We start from the raw sequence: 17,886 nt of genomic DNA, 5'->3' as shown, positions 1-17,886 counted from the left end.
TATGTCTTCTTTGGAGAAATGTCTATTTAGGTCTTCTGCCCATTTTTGGATTGGGGTGTTTGTTTTTTTAATATTGAGCTGCATGAGCTGTTTGTATATTTTGGATATTAATCCTTTGTCCGTTGATTCGTTTGCAAATATTTTCTCCCATTCTGAGGGTTGTCTTTTCATCTTGTTTGTAGTTTCCTTTGCTTTGCAAAAGCTTTTGTTTCATTAGGTCCCATTTGTTATTTTTGTTTTTATTTCCATTACTCTAGGAGGTGGATCAAAAAAGATCTTGCTGTGATTTATGTCAAAGAGTATTCTTCCTATGTTTTCCTCTAAGAGTTTTATAGTGTCTGGTCTTACATTTAGGTCTCTAATCCATTTTGAGTTTATTTTTGTGTATGGTGTTAGGGAGTGTTCTAATTTCATTCTTTTACATGCAGCTGTCCAGTTTTCCCAGCACCACTTATTGAAGAGACTGTCCTTTCTCCATTGGGTATCCTTGCCTCCTTTGTCATAGATTAGTTGACCATAGATGCATGGGTTTATCTCTGGGCTTTCTATCTTGTTCCATTGATCTATATTTCTCTTTTTGTGCCAGTACCATATTGTCTTGATTACTGTAACTTTGTAGTATAGTCTGAAGTCAGGGAGTCTGATTCCTCCAGCTCCGTTTTTTTCCCTCAAGACTGCCTTGGCTACTCGGGGTCTTTTGTGTCTCCACACAGATTTTAAGATTTTTTGGTTCTAGTTCTGTAGAAAATGCCATTGGTAATTTGATAGGGAATGCATTGAATCTGTAGATTGCTTTGAGTAGTATAGTCATTTTCACAATATTGGTTCTTCCAATCCAAGAACATGGTATATCTCTCCATCTGTTTGTATCATCTTTAATTTCTTCCAGCAGTGTCTTATAGTTTTCTGCATGCAGGTCTTTTGTCTCCCTAGGTAGGTTTATTCCTAGGTATTTTATTCTTTTTGTTGCAGTGGTAAATGGGAGTGTTTCCTTAATTTCTCTTTCAGATTTTTCATCATTAGTGTATAGGAATGCAAGAAATTTCTGTGCATTAATGTTGTATCCTGCAACTTTACCAAATTCATTGATTAGCTCTAGGAGTTTTCTGCTGGCATCTTTAGGATTCTCTGTGTATAGTATCATGTCATCTGCGAACACTGACAGTTTTACTTCTTCTTTTCCAATTTGTATTCCTTTTATTTCTTTTTCTTCTCTGATGGCTTTGGCTAAAACTTCCAAAACTATGTTGAGTAAGAGTGGCGAGAGTGGACATCCTTGTCTTGTTCCTGATCTTAGAGGAAATGCTTTCAGTTTTTCACCATTGAGAATGATGCTTGCTGTGGGTTTGTCATATATGGCCTTTATTATGTTGAGGTAGGTTCTCTCTGTGCCCACTTTCTGGAGAGTTTTTATCATAAATGGGTGTTGAATTTTATCAGAAGCTTTTTCTGCATCTATTGGATGATCATATGGTTTTTCTTCTTCAGTTTGTTAATATGGTGTATTACATTGATTGATTTGCGTATACTGAAGAATCCTTGCATCCCTGGGATAAACCCCACTTGATCGTGGTGTATGATCCTTTTAATGTGTTGTGGGATTCTATTTGCTAGTATCTTGTTGACGATTTTTGCATCTATATTCATCAGTGATATTGGTCTGTAATTTTCTTTTTTTGTAGTGTCTTTGTCTGATTTTGGTATCAGGGTGATGGTGGCCTCATAGAATGAGTTTGGGAGTGTTCCTTCCTCTGCAATTTTTTGGAAGAGTTTGAGAAGGATGGGTGTTAGCTCTTCTCTAAACGTTTGATAGAATTCACCTGTGAAGCCATCTGGTCCTGGACTTTTGTTTGTTGGAAGATTTTTGATCACAGTTTCAATTTCATTACTTGTGATTGGTCTGTTCATATTTTCTATTTCTTCCTGGTTCAGTCTCGGAAAGTTATACCTTTCTAAGATTTTGTCCACTTCTTCCAGGTTGTCCATTTTTTTGGCATAGAGTTGCTTGTAGTAGTCTCTTAGGATGCTTTGTATTTCTGCTGTGTCTGTTGTAACTTCTCCTTTTTCATTTCTAATTTTATTGATTTGAGTCCTCTCCCTCTTTTTCTTGATGCGTTTGGCTAATGGTTTATCAATTTTGTTTATCTTCTCAAAGAACCAGCTTTTAGTTTTATTGATCTTTGCTGTTGTTTTCTTTGTTTCTATTTCATTTATTTCTGCTCTGATCTTTATGATTTTTTTCCTTCTGCTAACTCTGGGTTTTGTTTGTTCTTCTTTCTCTAGTTCCTTTAGGTGTAAGGTTAGATTGTTTATTTGAGATTTTTCTCGTTTCTTGAGGTAGGCTTGTATTGCTATCAACTTCCCTCTTAGAACTGCTTTTGCTGTATCCCATAGGTTTTGGATCGTCGTGTTTTCATTGTCATTTGTTTCTAGGTATTTTTTGATTTCCTCTTTGATTTCTTCAGTGATCTCTTGGTTATTTAGTAACGTATTGTTTAACCTCCATGTGTGTTTTTTACTTTTTTTTCCCTGTAATTCATTTCTAATCTCATAGCGTTGTGGTCAGAAAAGATGCTTGACATGATTTCAATATTCTTAAATTTACTGAGGCTTGATTTGTGACCCAAGATGTAATCTATCATTGAGAATGTTCCATGTGCACTTGAGAAGAAAGTGTAATCTGCTCTTTTTGGATGGAATGTCCTATCAGTTAAATCTATCTGGTCTATTGTGTCATTTAAAGCTTGTGTTTCCTTATTAATTTTTCTGTTTGGATGATCTGTCCATTGGTGTAAGTGAGGTGTTAAAGTCCCCTACTATTATTGTGTTACTGCCGATTTCCTCTTTTATAGCTGTTAGCAGTTGCCTTATGTATTGAGGTGCTCCTATGTTGGGTGAATATATATTTATAATTGTTATATCTTCTTCTTGGATTGATTCCTTGATCATTATCAGTGTCCTTCCTTGTCTCTGGTAACATTCTTTATTTTAAAGTCTATTTTACCTGATATGAGTATTGCTACTCCAGCTTTCTTTTGATTTCCATTTGCATGGAATATCTTTTTCCATCTCCTCACTTTCAGTCTTTATGTGTCCCTAGGTCTGAAGTGCGTCTCTTGTAGACAGCATATATATGGGTCTTGTTCTTGTATCCATTCAGTGAGCCTGTGTCTTTTGGTTGGAGCATTTAATCCATTCATGTTTAAGGTAATTATTGATATGTATGTTCCTATGACAATTTTCTTAATTGTTGTGTGTTTGTTTTTGTAGGTCCTTTTCTTCTCTTGTGTTTCCCACTTAGAGGAGTTCCTTTAGCATTTGTTGCAGAGCTGGTTTGGTGGTGCTGAATTCTCTTAGCTTTTGCTTGTCTGTAAAGCTTTAGATTTCTCCCCGTCTAATCTGAATGAGGTCCTTGCCGGGTAGAGTAATCTTGGTTGTGGGTTGTTCCCTTTCATCACTTTAAATACGTCATGCCACTCCCTTCTGGCTTGTAGCATTTCTGCTGAGAAATCAGTTGTTAACCTTATGGGAGTTCCCTTGTATGTTATTTGTCGTTTTTCCCTTGCTGCTTTCAATAATTTTTCTTTGTCTTTAATTTTTGTCAATTTGATTACTGTGTGTCTCGGCGTGTTTCTCCTTGGGTTTATCCTGTATGGGAATCTCTGCGCTTCCTGGACTTGTTTGGCTATTTCCTTTCCCATGTTAGGGAAGTTTTTGACTATAATCTCTTCACATATTTTCTCGGGTCCTTTCTCTCTCTCTTCTCCTTCTGGGACCCCTGTAATGCGAATGTTGTTGCGTTTAATGTTGTCCCAAGAGGTCTCTTAGGCTGTCTTCATTTCTTTTTATTCTGTTCCTCAGCAGTGAATTCCACCATTCTGTCTTCCAGGTCACTTATCCGTTCTTTTGCCTCAGTTATTCTGCTACTGATTCCTTCTAGTGTATTTTTCTTTTCAGTTATTGTATTGTTCATCTCTGTTTGTTTTTTAATTCTTCTAGGTCTTTGTTAAACATTTCTTGCATCTTCTCGATCTTTGCCTCCATTGTTTTTCTGAGGTCCTGGATCATCTTCACTATCATTATTCTTTATTCTTTTTCTGGAAGGTTGCCTATCTCCACTTCATTTAGTTGTTTTTCTGGGGTTTTATCTTGTTCCTTCATCTGGTACATAGCCCTCTGCCTTTTCATCTTGTCTATCTTTCTGTGAATGTGGTTTTTGTTCCACAGACTGCAGGATTGTAGTTCTTCTTGCTTCTGCTGTCTGCCCTCTGGTGGATGAGGCTGTCTAAGAGACTAGTGCAAGTTTCCTGATGGGAGGGACTGGTGGTGGGTAGAGCTGGCTGTTGCTCTGGTGGGTAGAGCTCAGTAAAACTTTAATCCTCTTGTCTGCTGATGGGTGGGGCTGGGTTCCCTCCCAGTTGGTTGTTTGGCCTGAGGCGACCCAACCCTGGAGCTTACCCGGGTTCTTTGGTGGGGCTAATGGGGGACTCTGGGAGGGCTCACGCCAAGGAGTACTTCCCAGAACTTCTGCTGCCAGTGTCCTTGTCCTCATGGTGAGACACAGCCACCTCCGCCTCTGCAGGAGACCCTCCAACACTAGCAGGTAGGTCTGGTTCAGTCTCCTATGGGGGTCACTGCTCCTTCCCCTGGGTCCCAGTGCGCACACTACTTTGTGCGTGCCCTCCAAGAGTGGAGTCTCTGTTTTCCCCAGTCCTGTCGAAGTCCTGCAATCAAATCCTGCTAGCCTTCAAAGTCTGATTCTCTAGGAATTCCTCCTCCTGTTGCTGGACCCCCAGCTTGGGAAGCCTGACGTGGGGCTCAGAACCTTCACTCCAGTGGGTGGACTTCTGTGGTATAAGTGTTCTCCAGTTAGTGAGTCACCCACCCAGCAGTTATGGGATTTGATTTTATTGTGATTGTGCCCCTCCTACCATCTCATTGCGGCTTCTCCAGTGTCTTTGGATGTGGGGTATCTTTTTTCGTGAGTTCCAGTGTCTTCCTGTCGATGATTGTTCAGCAGCTAGTTGTGATTCCGGCGCTCTCGCAAGAGGGAGTGAGGGTGCCCGTTCTTAAACGCGAAGTGTCTACCTTGAAGTTGCCCTGTCACACCTAGCTGGTCAGATCAGCTCCCGCTGCTACGGCCTGAGGTTATGCTCTCTAGTGTCAGGTGGTTTTTAGCCCCTTCACCTGAAATCGGGTTTTCCGACATACGTACTCATCCAGTGTTGTCTCCTCAGTGAGCTCAGCCCTCTTCCTCTTTGTGTTCATCACTTCCGTGAATTGTGTTTACCTGTAAATAAAACAGGCAACCCCTTGAGTTCTCTGGATGGTACCGGGTGTTTTGTCTTCGGAACAGCTCGGCTCTCAGCTCTGATTTCTCCCTGCCTGCCCACATGACTGCTGAAAACCTTAGAAAGGGGTTTTTATGGTAGCTTAATAAGTATCTTCATAGAGATACCCTTAAAGTATATTTTATTATATGTGAATTGTTCACAGATTTGATAAAGTAGGAAATTAGATCTGTTACTTTAAACTTCAAAGTTAAGGAAGATTTCATTAAACAGTGGCACTTGCGAATAAACATGGTATTTAAAGTTTGTCTCCTATTAGACATCGTAATAAAATAATAATTCTAGGCTGGGAGGAATTGGAAGATTGGGATTGACATATATACACTACTGATACTATGTATAAAATCGATAACTAATGAGAACCTACTGTATAGCACAGGGATCTCTACTCAGTGCTCTGTGGTGACCTAAATGGGAAGGAGATCCATAAAAGAGGGGATGTACGTATAGCTGATTCATTTTACAGTAGAAACTAACACAATGTTGTAAAGCAACTATATGCCAATAAAAATTAATTTAAAAAATAAAATTCTACCATTACTTTAAAAAATAAATAAAATAATAATTCTGTAAGACAACTTCCAAAATATTTATTTTTTCTCTTTTTTTCTATCTAGATCACAAGAGACCCCTGGAGATGGGCCGCCTCCAGCTTTACCACCCAAACAATCAAAGAAAAACAGTTGGAACCAAATTCATTTTTCACATTCTCAACAAGATCTGGAAAACCATATTAATGAAACATTTGATGTTCCATCTTCCCCTGAAAAAGCTACTGTAAGTAGTTTCTTCAAATATTCTCACATTTCTTTGAAAATGTTTAATTGTAAATGAAATAGTTTTTGTAACATAGCCTGTTTTATCTGTAAATTATATTACAGTACTTTCTCTTTTTCATCATGTGTTTGCTCATGAATTGTGCCACCGTATAGCCCAATTGTGGAATTTCCTTTTTATCATATTTATAAAACGTTCATTGCTCTAGAAGTTAATTTTTGACAAATTTGTTGATTTCTGTCTTGCAAAACACACATTTCCAGAACAAATGCTAATAATCCATTAAATACCATTAATTTTATTACATAATTGACTGGGTGTCGAGACTCTATCATTTATCATTTTCATCAACCTTTTGAAATTGAGTACGGGTCTCCAGAATATATAATTACTCTGTTCTTCAAAATATATTCGTGAGTTGCTTTGGTACTTTGTACCAAACAAAATGGTAAATTCTTAGAATCCCCTGATTTATGAATTTTCATTGCTTTTTCAAGTAGATGAACCAAAGGTGAGATTGTTAATAAATTTTAAGGATACACTGTGTTCATGAAGATGTATAATGACAGACAGAAATATGAGTGTATTTCAGGAAACTTAAAGGGACTTCAAGGAATAAAATAAGACGCAGGGAGAGGAAGTCCCACAGCAGGTGCTGGCGGTGCCAGAAGTCTCTGCTGGCCATTGCACTCTTCCCCTCTTGTTTTTCACCCATAGCCCTCCCACGTTTTCTAAAGTTGAAAAACAAGAGGCAGCCACTCTATTCTCCCACACTTACGGCCCCACAGACGCATCAAAAAGAGATCAAAATCCTTACCCAAAATGAATGACAACTTTAGTGCTACCTGCGTGGTGATTCTTACGCATCATTCATTCATCGGTTCATAGTTACTGAGGTCTTTCTGTGTGTCAGGTACTTAAGGAGGTAGTGGGAGTACGAAGACAAATCAGATGTGGTCCCTGCTATTAAATAATTTATAGTCTAGTTTGTTTTTTCCTTCATGCAAAAATGACTCATTGAGTACCTATTGTTATAGGCTCTGGGAATATAACAGAGTAAAATAAAAAGTTAAACACTCTGCCTGCAAGGAACTTGTATTCTGGGGATAAGGGTGAGACAAACAGTAAACAAAATATGTAACTTAAATATATAGCCTATTAGATAGTATAAATGCTAGAGAGACAAAGCAGGAAAGGGCTAGGGAATTTCCAGAGTGGAGTGTTCCAGTTCTAGATAGTGTGAGCCGGGGATGAGCTTGGTGATAAGCCACGTGGATACCTGGCGTGAGAGCAGGTAAGCCGAGGGAATCGCAGGTGCCAAGGCAGGGGTACGGCTGATGTGGTCAGGGGACATCAGGGGGGTCAGCGAGGACACAGCGGAATGAGCAAACGAGGAGGACAGGGGACAGCAGAGGGCCAGATCCTAAAAGCCTGGTCTTGTAAATGTCTCGTTCTTCAACCCTGGGTGAGATTGGAAGCAAACAGACATACCTAAGGAGAGAGGTAATGGGATGTCACTTAGGTTTTAACGGTTTCACTGTGGCTTGTATGTTGGCAGTGGACCGAAAGCAGGGTAGCAGCAGAGAAGCTGGCTGTGAGGTGTTGCAGGGCCCCAAGAAGCAGCAGTGACTGGAGCAAGGTGGTGCCTGTGGAAGGGATGAGACACAGATGTGTTCTGGGTGGAGTTTTAGAGTGGAGCTGACCTACTCTGCTGATGAGTTGGCTGTGGGAGACTAGAGAGAGAGGAATAACAGCAAGGATAACAGCAAGGTTTTGGGCCTGAACAAATAGGAGGATGAAGTTGCCATTTGCTGACATGGAAAGGCTACAGGTAGAACAGGGGTGGGTGGAATGTTGGGAGCTCAGCTGGGACACGTTGATGTGTCTAGTAGGAGTCTGTTTGGATTCTGGAGTTGAAGGGAGAGGTCGAAGCTGAAGGTATAGTGTTGAGAGTTGGTGGCATGTAGACAGTATTTAAAACCATGAGACAGGAAGTGTAGTGTGTACAGATACCGGAATAAGAGGTTCTAGAAATGGAGCCTTAGTCCTCCAAACTGTAAACATGAGGGAGGTGAAAGAAACCAGCAAAGGAAACTGAAAAGATGCAGACCAAAAGGTAGGAAGAAAACTAGTCAACTGGCTGATGAGAAGGCAGCCACAGAGAGAGTGACCAGCTGTGTCAGATGCTACTGGTGAGTCGAGGAAGGTGGGGACTGAGAACTGAACAAGTTCTACAATTAGCAGTGACTATGGGAATTCATAAGTATATAAAAATAACGAATTCAGCTCTGGAGTTAAGGGAAGACTTCCTAGAAATGATCATCTCCGACCTGTGTCTCGAAGGCTAAATAAGAATTAGCCAGCTACTTACCCACAAAGAGCAGGCATACAACATGTTAAGTGAAAGAAGCCTGTAACAAATGACATATATTGTATAATTTCATATATGTGAAATGTCCAGAATAGTCAAGTATATAGGGAGGAAGTAGATGAAGGGTTGAATAGGACTTGGGGATGGGGGTGACCGCTCATGGACACAGGGTTTCTTTGGGAGATGAAGAAAAGGTTGTAAAATCAAAGAGTAGCGTTTTAACAGGTCATTGACATGCCTGTCAACTTTTTCCTCTGTGATTTCATCTGCTACCTTCAAACCAGAGAATTGCAATCTCTGAATTCATCTTAGTTTCAACCAAATCAAATGCTGCCTCCAAAAAAAAAAAAATAGTCGTGATGTTCGTACAACTCTGTGACTATGGTAGAAATTACTGAATTATACACTTTGAATGGGTGAAGTGTAGTATGTGAATTGTATCTCAGTAAAGCTGTTTTTAAAAAGCAGAGGGAGTAACATGAATTCATGTAATACTTATGAGTATTTGCTCCGTGCAGAGCTTTGAGCCAGGTTCTAGAGACACTGAAATTAATTAATCAGGTCATTAATAAAGGCCCTGTTGCTCTTGGCACTTACAGTCTAGCATGCAGGTAAGGCACGAGAGAAATTTAAATTATGATTCTTTATATACTTTAGATAATATCAACATACAGGAAGCATGCTTCATGTATATCTGAAGGATAGGCTACAAATGAAGAGCGTGACAAGTTATTTATTTTTGTCTTTTAAAGCCTAATGGTGGTATTCCACATGATAATCTTGTCCTAATCAGAATGCAACCTGATGAAAATGGAAGGTTTGGATTCAATGTAAAGGTAACTTAGAATTTATATTGTACTCAGTTTTAATTTTATTATTATTAATTATTAAATTTTATTTATTTATTTATTTATTTATTTATTTTTGGTTGTGTTGGGTCTTCGTTTCTGTGCGAGGGCTTTCTCTAGTTGTGGCAAGCGGGGGCCACTCTTCATCGCGGTGCGCGGGCCTCTCACTGTCGCGGCCTCTCTTGTTGCGGAGCACAGGCTCCAGACGCGCAGGCTCAGTAGTTGTGGCTCACGGGCCTAGTTGCTCCGCGGCATGTGGGATCTTCCCAGACCAGGGCTCGAACCCGTGTCCCCTGCATTGGCAGGCAGATTCTCAACCACTGCACCACCAGGGAAGCCCTGTACTCAGTTTTTAAATTAAGGTGTTTCTGTGTTGGCAATACTGACTGATACTCGATTTGCACTGTTTTGAAGGGAGGATGTGACCAGAAGATGCCTGTGATCGTGTCCCGAGTTGCGCCAGGAACACCTGTGAGTCACAGCAGCCTTCCCAGTGAATCCTAGCTTCGAGGATACATGCGTATTTTTATTAGTATAAATAAAGGAGTAAAGTGAATCATTTAATTTGTCAAGTAGCACATGATGTTGGATGAACCTCTTTAATTGCTGGGAAGTTAATTTTTATTTATTCCCTCTCTATAACAGTTTTTAAAATCCTTGTTTTTACAAAGAAGCTAGATTCTATGAAAATAACCCCTTTAAACAGCAAAATGTAGACAGGTATAGTTTCTGTTTGTTTGCTTTTTTTGTTGGCTTCTATTTTCATGTAGAATTGTTTATCTATGTTCTATTTGTCTACTTTCTGTTTAAAGTATGTATTTTAAGTTCCGTATTATGAACATTCTAAGCAACAGTAGAGAAAAGACTGCATGTACCCATGAGGATGACCCCCTGTGCCCCCTCCTTCAGCTTCAGCACCCATGAACTTTCTGCTCATAAGGACAGTTTTTGGTAAATTGTGGGTGCATCATCTTTATTGCTCCTGTGGTAGCAAATATTGCTTTCAGATCCCCATTTCTGTTGTTGTCTCCTCTGTTTAACTGCATTTCTCTTACCTAAATGGTCTCTAAGGGCTTGGAGCCAGCACCCATTGTCATTCAACCATCTCTGTGTCCTGGGAGAGGCAGGAACCTGCAGCCTGAGGGAAGAGGCTAGTTATGGGGTCTGGTGCTTTGCAGCAACCTCACAGTTGATTTGAAGATCACAGTCAAGATTGATCAAGGATATCATGTTACATGGTTTTAGTTCTGGTTTTTAAGGACTTTGTTGGTTGCAAATAACAGGGAACATGTGGAATACCCCTGGCTTAACCATAAATACAGAATTTATCGTATAGCTGTAGAGGTGTGTCACAAAACCCAAGGACAGGAGTGCACTCAGACTTCTAGAAAGAACTTGAAAAATCATCAGGACTCTATTTTTCATCTCTGTTTCTTTTCATGTGAATGTTCCATTCTTCTCTCTCAGTGCAAACCAATTTGTACACTGAATTAGCTTCATTTCTCAAGCTACTCCAAATAAAATACATTCTAAATGAAAAGTGTACTTAGTAGCAGCTTCAAGCCAAGTCCTGTAATATTAGCACCACAGACACACCCTACCTGCAGAAATGATTGTGACTCCAAAATCTGTACTAAATAGAACTTGCGTAGCTACCACCATTCTGCCCCTCAGTCCACGTGGGGTGATGTGACCACTAGCAACTTCGGGATTTGTATGTTACCAGCTCAGCAACCCAGACTCATTAGGCCCCTCAATCCAACTTACAGACTCCTAGGAAGCAAACCCTTCATAGATCCAGCTTGGACCAGATGTCCTCTTTTAAACAAATCCTTTGTGATCAGAGGTGACAAGACAGGGATGTGATGTATAAAATGACTACTGAACCTACTACACATGTGAAAGATGGGGGAAATAGTCCAAACTTATTTGTTCAGTGTGTATTGGGAAATGTGTGTGTGTTTGGGAGTGCAGATGAGGAGATGAACGATTGCTAAGTTCTCATCTAGCAAGTAGAAAGTTAGATAACGTCTGAAATAAAAGCTAAAGAAAAATAAAATTGGAACGTTATTTAGAGATACTGAGGTAAATACAAAAGATGTAGCTAAAATGTTGAAAGAAGATGCCTCAAAAGAGGGGGAGAAGATAGGGGAGAACATAAGAAATGGTTTCTTATCATAATAATCTTACAGACCTAGTCAGCTCTGTAAACTGTGTGGTGTATAGCTTTCCCAAAAACAAAAATTTTAAGTAAAACTTATTTTTAATTAAATATGTCTTTTACCTGACGATTCCACTTTTAGGAATTACCTCTAATGAAACAGTTGGAACAAAGGATACACAAGGACGTTCATTGTAGTATTGTTTGTGAAACTTAAAAATTGGAGGGAAAATCAAAATGTACTTCATTAGAATTGATTAAACAAGTTATGCATTGCTTTGCAGCTATTAAAATGATAGATGATGTAGCATTATATAAGTATGGAAATATTTTCATAAGGTATAGTATTATGAAAAGTGCATATTTTACAATGGAATACTACTCAGCCATAAAAAAGAATGAAATAATGCCATTTGCAGCAACATGGATGGACCTAGAGATTATCATACTAAGTGAAGTAAGTCAGACAGAGAAAGACAAATACCATATGATACCACTTATATGTGGAACCTAAAAAAAATGCAAATGAATTCATTTAACAAACAGAAACAGACTCAAAGACATAGAAAACAAACTTATGGGAACTCCCTGGCGGTCCAGTGGTTAGGACTCCACGCTTCCACTGCCAAGGGCACGGGTTCAATCCCTGGACAGGGAACTAAGATATCCCGCAAGCCGCGTGGTGCAGCCAAAAAACAGAAAGAAAGAAAGAAAACAAACTTACGGCTACCAAAGGGGAAAGGGGCAGGGAGGGATAAGTTAGGAGTATGGGATTAACAGATACACACTATGATAAAGAACAGAGGCCTACTGTATAGCACAGGGAACTATATTCAATATCTTATAATAATCTGTAATGGAAAAAATCTGAAAATATATGTATATATTTGTAACTGAATCACTTTGCTGTATACCTGAAACTAAATCAACTATACTCAATTAAAAAATGCATATTATACTTTCATATGTTTGTTTTATCCATTTAAAAAAATATGAGTTATGTAAATATATTTTAAAAATCTGGAAACATGATAAAAAATGTTAGCAGTGTTTCATCTGGGTAGTGGAATTACTGGTATTTATTACTTGCTTCCATGTTCCCTTTTTTTTTTTTTTTTTTTTTTTTTGCTGCATTGGGTCTTTGTTGCTGCGCCCGGGCTTTCTCTAGTTGCGGCGAGCGGGGGCTTCTCTTCGTTGTGGTGCACGGGCTTCTCATTGCAGTGGCTTCTCTTGTTGTGGAGCACAGGCTCTAGGTGCGCGGGCTTCAGTAGTTGCAGCACGTGGGCTCATTAGTTGCAGCACACGGGCTGTTGCTCCGCGGCATGTGGGATCTTCCCGGACCAGGGCTCGAACCTGTGTCCCCTGCATTGGCAGGCGGATTCTTAACCACTGTGCCACCAGGGAAGTCCGTGTCCTTTTTTTAAATTGTCTGAAATCATGACAATGAGCATGTATTGCTCTTATAATTAGAAGAAAACAATAAACCTTTTTTTACTTGTATGCCAATTGTAATAGTCATAAGAGAAATACTGATTTTTCTGAACAGTGAATGTGGATAGTTTTCAATTAAGTCAAGGGTGTTCTTTTATTTATTTATTTATTTATTTATTTACTTATTTATTTTTGGCTGTGTTGGGTCTTCATTTCTGTGCGAGGGCCCTCTCCAGTTGCGGTAAGTGGGGGCCACTCTTCATCGCGGTGCGTAGGCCTCTCACTATCGCGGCCTCTCTTGTTGTGGAGCACAGGCTCCAGACGCGCAGGCTCAGTAATTGTGGCTCACGGGCCTAGTTGCTCCGCGGCATGTGGGGTCTTCCCAGACCAGGGCTCGAACCTGTGTCCCCTGCATTAGCAGGCAGACTCCCAACCACTGCGCCACCAGGGAAGCCCTCAAGGGTGTTCTTGAACATTCTATAGAGAGGTTCATTCCCAAACAAAATTTTATGACTATAAATTTTCTTTTTATGCTATACAGATTACTATATTGGTAATTTTTCCTTTCTGCTACATAGAACTATGTTTCATAAATAGTGACTGAATTTAGAACAAATTAAATAAATAGAAATGTGTCATTTTTATATTATTTTATTAATTTAAAGACTATTACAGTTTTCCAGTTTGAAACCTCATTTTAGGTGACTGAGGGGAAAGGGCAGTGTTTCAAATATTTTAGTGTCATTTTTTATATTGGAAACCTTCTAAAATGGATAATTTCCAAAATCATGTTTTTCTTCCTACCTGATCATATTTGAGCCAATAGCTCTTGCCCCAGCAAAATTCATTTTATCTAGACTTGCCAGATCCAAATGAAATGCAAATAAAAAATTATCCCTGATAAAAAGCAGATTAAGTATGAGAGGGTTACTTCAGTTATAATGGGTAACCACTGTGCTATACCATTCAAAGATTTTTTTTTTTTTTTAACCACTACAAGAAGTAGAGAAAGAAGCAACTAGAAAGAATGGTCCAAACCTTAAATTTGAATTTTCCAGATTTTAATGCTTTGCATTGAAATATCTCATTTTAAAAATTTCACAACGATGAATAATTAGGGCAGATACATGTTCCTTTCTCAGAGTTTCAGGTGTCTAAGATCACACATGTCATAAGCGGCAAAGGAAGAACTTGGCTCCTAGACCAGTGCTCTTTCCACGAGTGACAGTACCTTATTGGACTTTGTTGACTTTGTTTTACAGTGAGTTTAGTTGTGCTTCCATCTTTCAAGCCTTTGCCACGGCCCTTTCTGAAAGGTCCAGCCCTATCATTTCCTTCGCGGTCTGAGCCATCATCCTGCAAACTTGACTCCCATGTGTTCTCATTCCTGTGTCCCTGGAGCAGGCTGTCCATATTTCTGTTGATCTCTTTTACCTTATTTACTTGTTTGTTTTCTCAGTAAAATACAGGCAGCCCTCACATGCACAGTCGTGCAGGGCTGTAGAGATAACCGTGCAGTCTGAAACCGTACAAAGTGCTCTGTATAGTGGGGAAAATTATGTTTGTTTCCATGGCCTTTAAATTTTTCATCAAAACTTCAAAATTTCTGATGCTTTCTCTTGTAAATATATAGGGAAATGAAAAAATAGTAAAACTAATGCTGATTTAGTATCCTGTAATTCCAAACGTCAGAAACATTGAGAATTAAAGTGTTTTATTTCTTTGTGAAAACTTATCACAGGTAATCTGTGAACAGTGCTTGTCTCCTTGTCATATAGGTTAAATTACAGAGTGAGCATTTTTTCTTACCTTGGCAAGTGGTCATAATCCTTTCTAAGTCTGAATCCACTTCCGCTTGTCCTTTGCACTTTCAGTGATGTGAAATACCTCCCAGGAGTGCCTGTATTGAGAAGTTTCTCGCCAGCATCACTTCCTCAGACATCGTCATCCTTCTTGTTGCAGCCACTTGCATCATTTATGTTGATAAATTCACCTTCTCTAAATTCCTTTTCCTGCGTATCTGGGGTCTCTCAAACAGTAGAAGTGTCAATATTTCCATAGTCAACTATTTCTTCTATAACTCAGTTTATGTTCAATTTGAATTTCACTTCCAGCACCGTCCCTTTTTGTTTCTTTGCTGCACTTTTAACTTTTTGGCTAGCTCGCTCTTTAGATTATCCATTTTTACATGGGTTTATCACTGGGAGACAGAGACAAGTACCCGCTTTGCTGTCTCTACATGAACTGAATAATCGATGCCCAACGCCAAGTCACCAGTAGCCTTTGAAAGAAGGGATGTGATTGCTCACTGATCATGGTGCATATTTATGATTTACATAGTGATTTTTGGACTGACATGGGCTAGCAGCGAATTTTGTACTTTATGTAGTTATTCATAATTAATTTATCACAGTAACTGAAATTTGAACCATGTTAGGAGACTGGTGTTATTTAACTCAGCTGTGGTGACTGAAATTTGTAGGTATCTGGACATGCAAAGTGAGGCCTGCCTTGATCTGTGCACCTTGAGAATGTTAGTCTTCTCTGTATGTCTAGGTATATAATAGGGCATGAGGGGAAAAGGTATTAATGAAGACGGAAAAAAGGAGTGTCTTTGTGGGAAAGTGAGATTCCTACTTCTGTTTTCTTAATGGATGAGTGAAGGGATAGATGACTTCTACATGTGGTTTCAGTTCTGCTGCAGCGTCTATAAACTTAAGGTCCTGTGCCTTCCAGAAAGCCGGGCGCAAATCGGAAACCTTATTTTCATCCCATTACAGGCCGACCTGTGTGTCCCTCGACTGAACGAAGGGGACCAAGTGGTGCTGATCAATGGTCGGGACGTTGCAGGACACACCCACGACCAGGTGGTCCTGCTCATCAAAGCGAGCTGCGAGAGGCATTCTGGGGAGCTCGTCCTCCTAGTTCGACCCAATGGTGAGTGCTCTGTGTCGCACTGGATGCTTTTACAATTCCTTCATGTTTGTGACTAGACACAGCGGCCAGAGCGGGCTTCTTAAAACACGGGTCACGTCATGTCGGTCTCTTGCTCAGGGCACAGCGGCTTCTGTTCACAGGTGGAGTAAAATGCAAATTCTTGGCCACCTTGCCCACCCCCAGCCTTGCTCCCTCTCCTGTCATCTGTGCTGGCCTTCCTGATGGTCCTTCTGCCCAAAGCGCTCCTCCTGAGGTTCGTAGAGCGCATACCCGCACCTCGCTCAGGCCTCTGCTCACGTGTCAGCCTCGGCAAGTTCTGTCCTGCCTGCCGTGGCTGAGGTTGCCTCCCTTGCCCCCAGGTGCTCCAAGAGTCCTAGCTCCTTCCTCAGGTATCCTTGCTGTTCCACGTGTAGAAAGCTCTGCAACAAGCTAGAGTTTGGTTTCTACGACAATCTCACGAATATGCTGCCACATGGAGCGCTCAGGGGCTCCTGAAGCCGTCCACTGCCCCTTTGGACAGTTTTCCTAATTCTCTCACTTTGTGCACTGCGGAGTAAATGTGGTGCGGAGTAAGCTCAGCCTCAGCAGTGTCCCGAGAAGGGTCTTAGCAGAAACTGTGCCTTCCCTCCGGGCTCACAGCCCCAGGCCCTCCGCCTGCGCTCGTGATGGCACTGCTGTGGGTCCCACACGCTCGCCAGTCCCCTCTGGGAAGCGTTTGTAGATGCCGTGCCTCCTCCTGGCAGGGGACACGCTCCTCTGGTTTCGTTCCCAACAGTTACTGTTGATCACAGCTTTAGCCACAAGAGTGACTATTGGTTAGGGCCACATCACCAGTTACATGCCATAGGGAAGTGAAATGTGATTAGAACCCTACCGATTCTCCCCACGTACCCATTTTGCCTCTTGGGTACAGACAGACATTTTCATTTTACCTTCCCTGCAGGCAGACCTTGGAGATATTGCAGGTTCGGTTCCAGACTACCACAATAAAGAAAATACTGCAATAAAGAAAATACCGCAGTAAAGCGAGTCACATGACTTTTTTGGTTTCCCAGTTCATATAAAAGTTATGTTTACACTATACTGTAGTCTGTGAAGTGTGCAATAAATCACATTGTCTAAAAACAAACAATATGCATACCTTAATTTAAAAACACTTCATTGCTAAAAATTGCCAACCATCATCTGAGCCTTCAGGGAGGCATCAGAGCTCATTGACCGTAGAGCACTTTAACAAATACAGTCATAATGAAAACGTTTGAAATATCGCGGGAATTAAAAAATATGACACAGAGACATGAAGCAAGCACATGCTGTTGGAAAAATAGCACCAGTAGACTTGCTCAACACAGGGTTGCCATAAACCTTCAATCAGTTTAAAAACAAAAATACCATAGTTATCTGAGAAACGCAATTAAATGAGTTTTGCCTGTACTTTGTGTTTTTCTGCGTTCATGGTTTAGAATTGGCTTTCTAGGAAAATTCAGAGGACTTCAACAGAACATTCTATTTTGACTTTTAAAGGAACTCATTTATTTAGATCTGTTATATAGGTGATTCATTTTTAGGCATTTTGTGTCACATAAAACAACTTAAATTTCATGCTAAGAATCATCTCTCAATTTGGTTTTTTCTGTTTTCTCTTGATAACAGATCCTAAAGAACTTAATAATAATATTAGCTAATAGTTTTTAAATGCTTTCCATAGACCTGAGCTCTTTTATATATTCTCATTTAACCTTTACAGCCATCCAGTGAGATAGATAAATTATCCCCATTTTATAGTTGAAGACATTTAGGCACCAAGACATTCAGTTACCTGCTCACAAATTCATGACTAGTACAGAGGCAGAATATGAACAAAAGTCTATATAATGGGAAAGCCATGGCCTTTTTGCAATTCCAAATCACCCCATTTATCCTTTAAATTAGGAGAGGAACCCACCTAGGGCCTACATTTTTTGGCAAGGATCTTTCTAATATTGCTTTATTATCAAAATCTAGACCAGG

At 40.1% G+C, this 17,886-nt stretch overlaps 1 protein-coding gene across 2 annotated transcripts in view; it reads left to right on the top strand.

Moving 5' to 3' along the window:
- Nucleotides 1-17,886, top strand: part of PTPN4 (protein tyrosine phosphatase non-receptor type 4) — a 182,224-nt gene that overhangs the window by 147,704 nt on the left and 16,634 nt on the right. For both annotated transcript variants that reach the window (XM_068545383.1, XM_068545384.1), the window contains exons 16-19: nucleotides 5,969-6,128; nucleotides 9,252-9,335; nucleotides 9,762-9,818; nucleotides 15,720-15,876. In XM_068545383.1, the coding sequence (XP_068401484.1) occupies nucleotides 5,969-6,128; nucleotides 9,252-9,335; nucleotides 9,762-9,818; nucleotides 15,720-15,876 (458 nt within the window). The remainder of the gene's footprint in view (nucleotides 1-5,968; nucleotides 6,129-9,251; nucleotides 9,336-9,761; nucleotides 9,819-15,719; nucleotides 15,877-17,886) is intronic.

The sequence above is a fragment of the Eschrichtius robustus genome, chromosome 5 (assembly GCF_028021215.1).
Source record: "Eschrichtius robustus isolate mEscRob2 chromosome 5, mEscRob2.pri, whole genome shotgun sequence".
Lineage (NCBI taxonomy): Eukaryota > Metazoa > Chordata > Mammalia > Artiodactyla > Eschrichtiidae > Eschrichtius > Eschrichtius robustus.
This window is presented reverse-complemented; position numbering and strand designations above follow the sequence as displayed.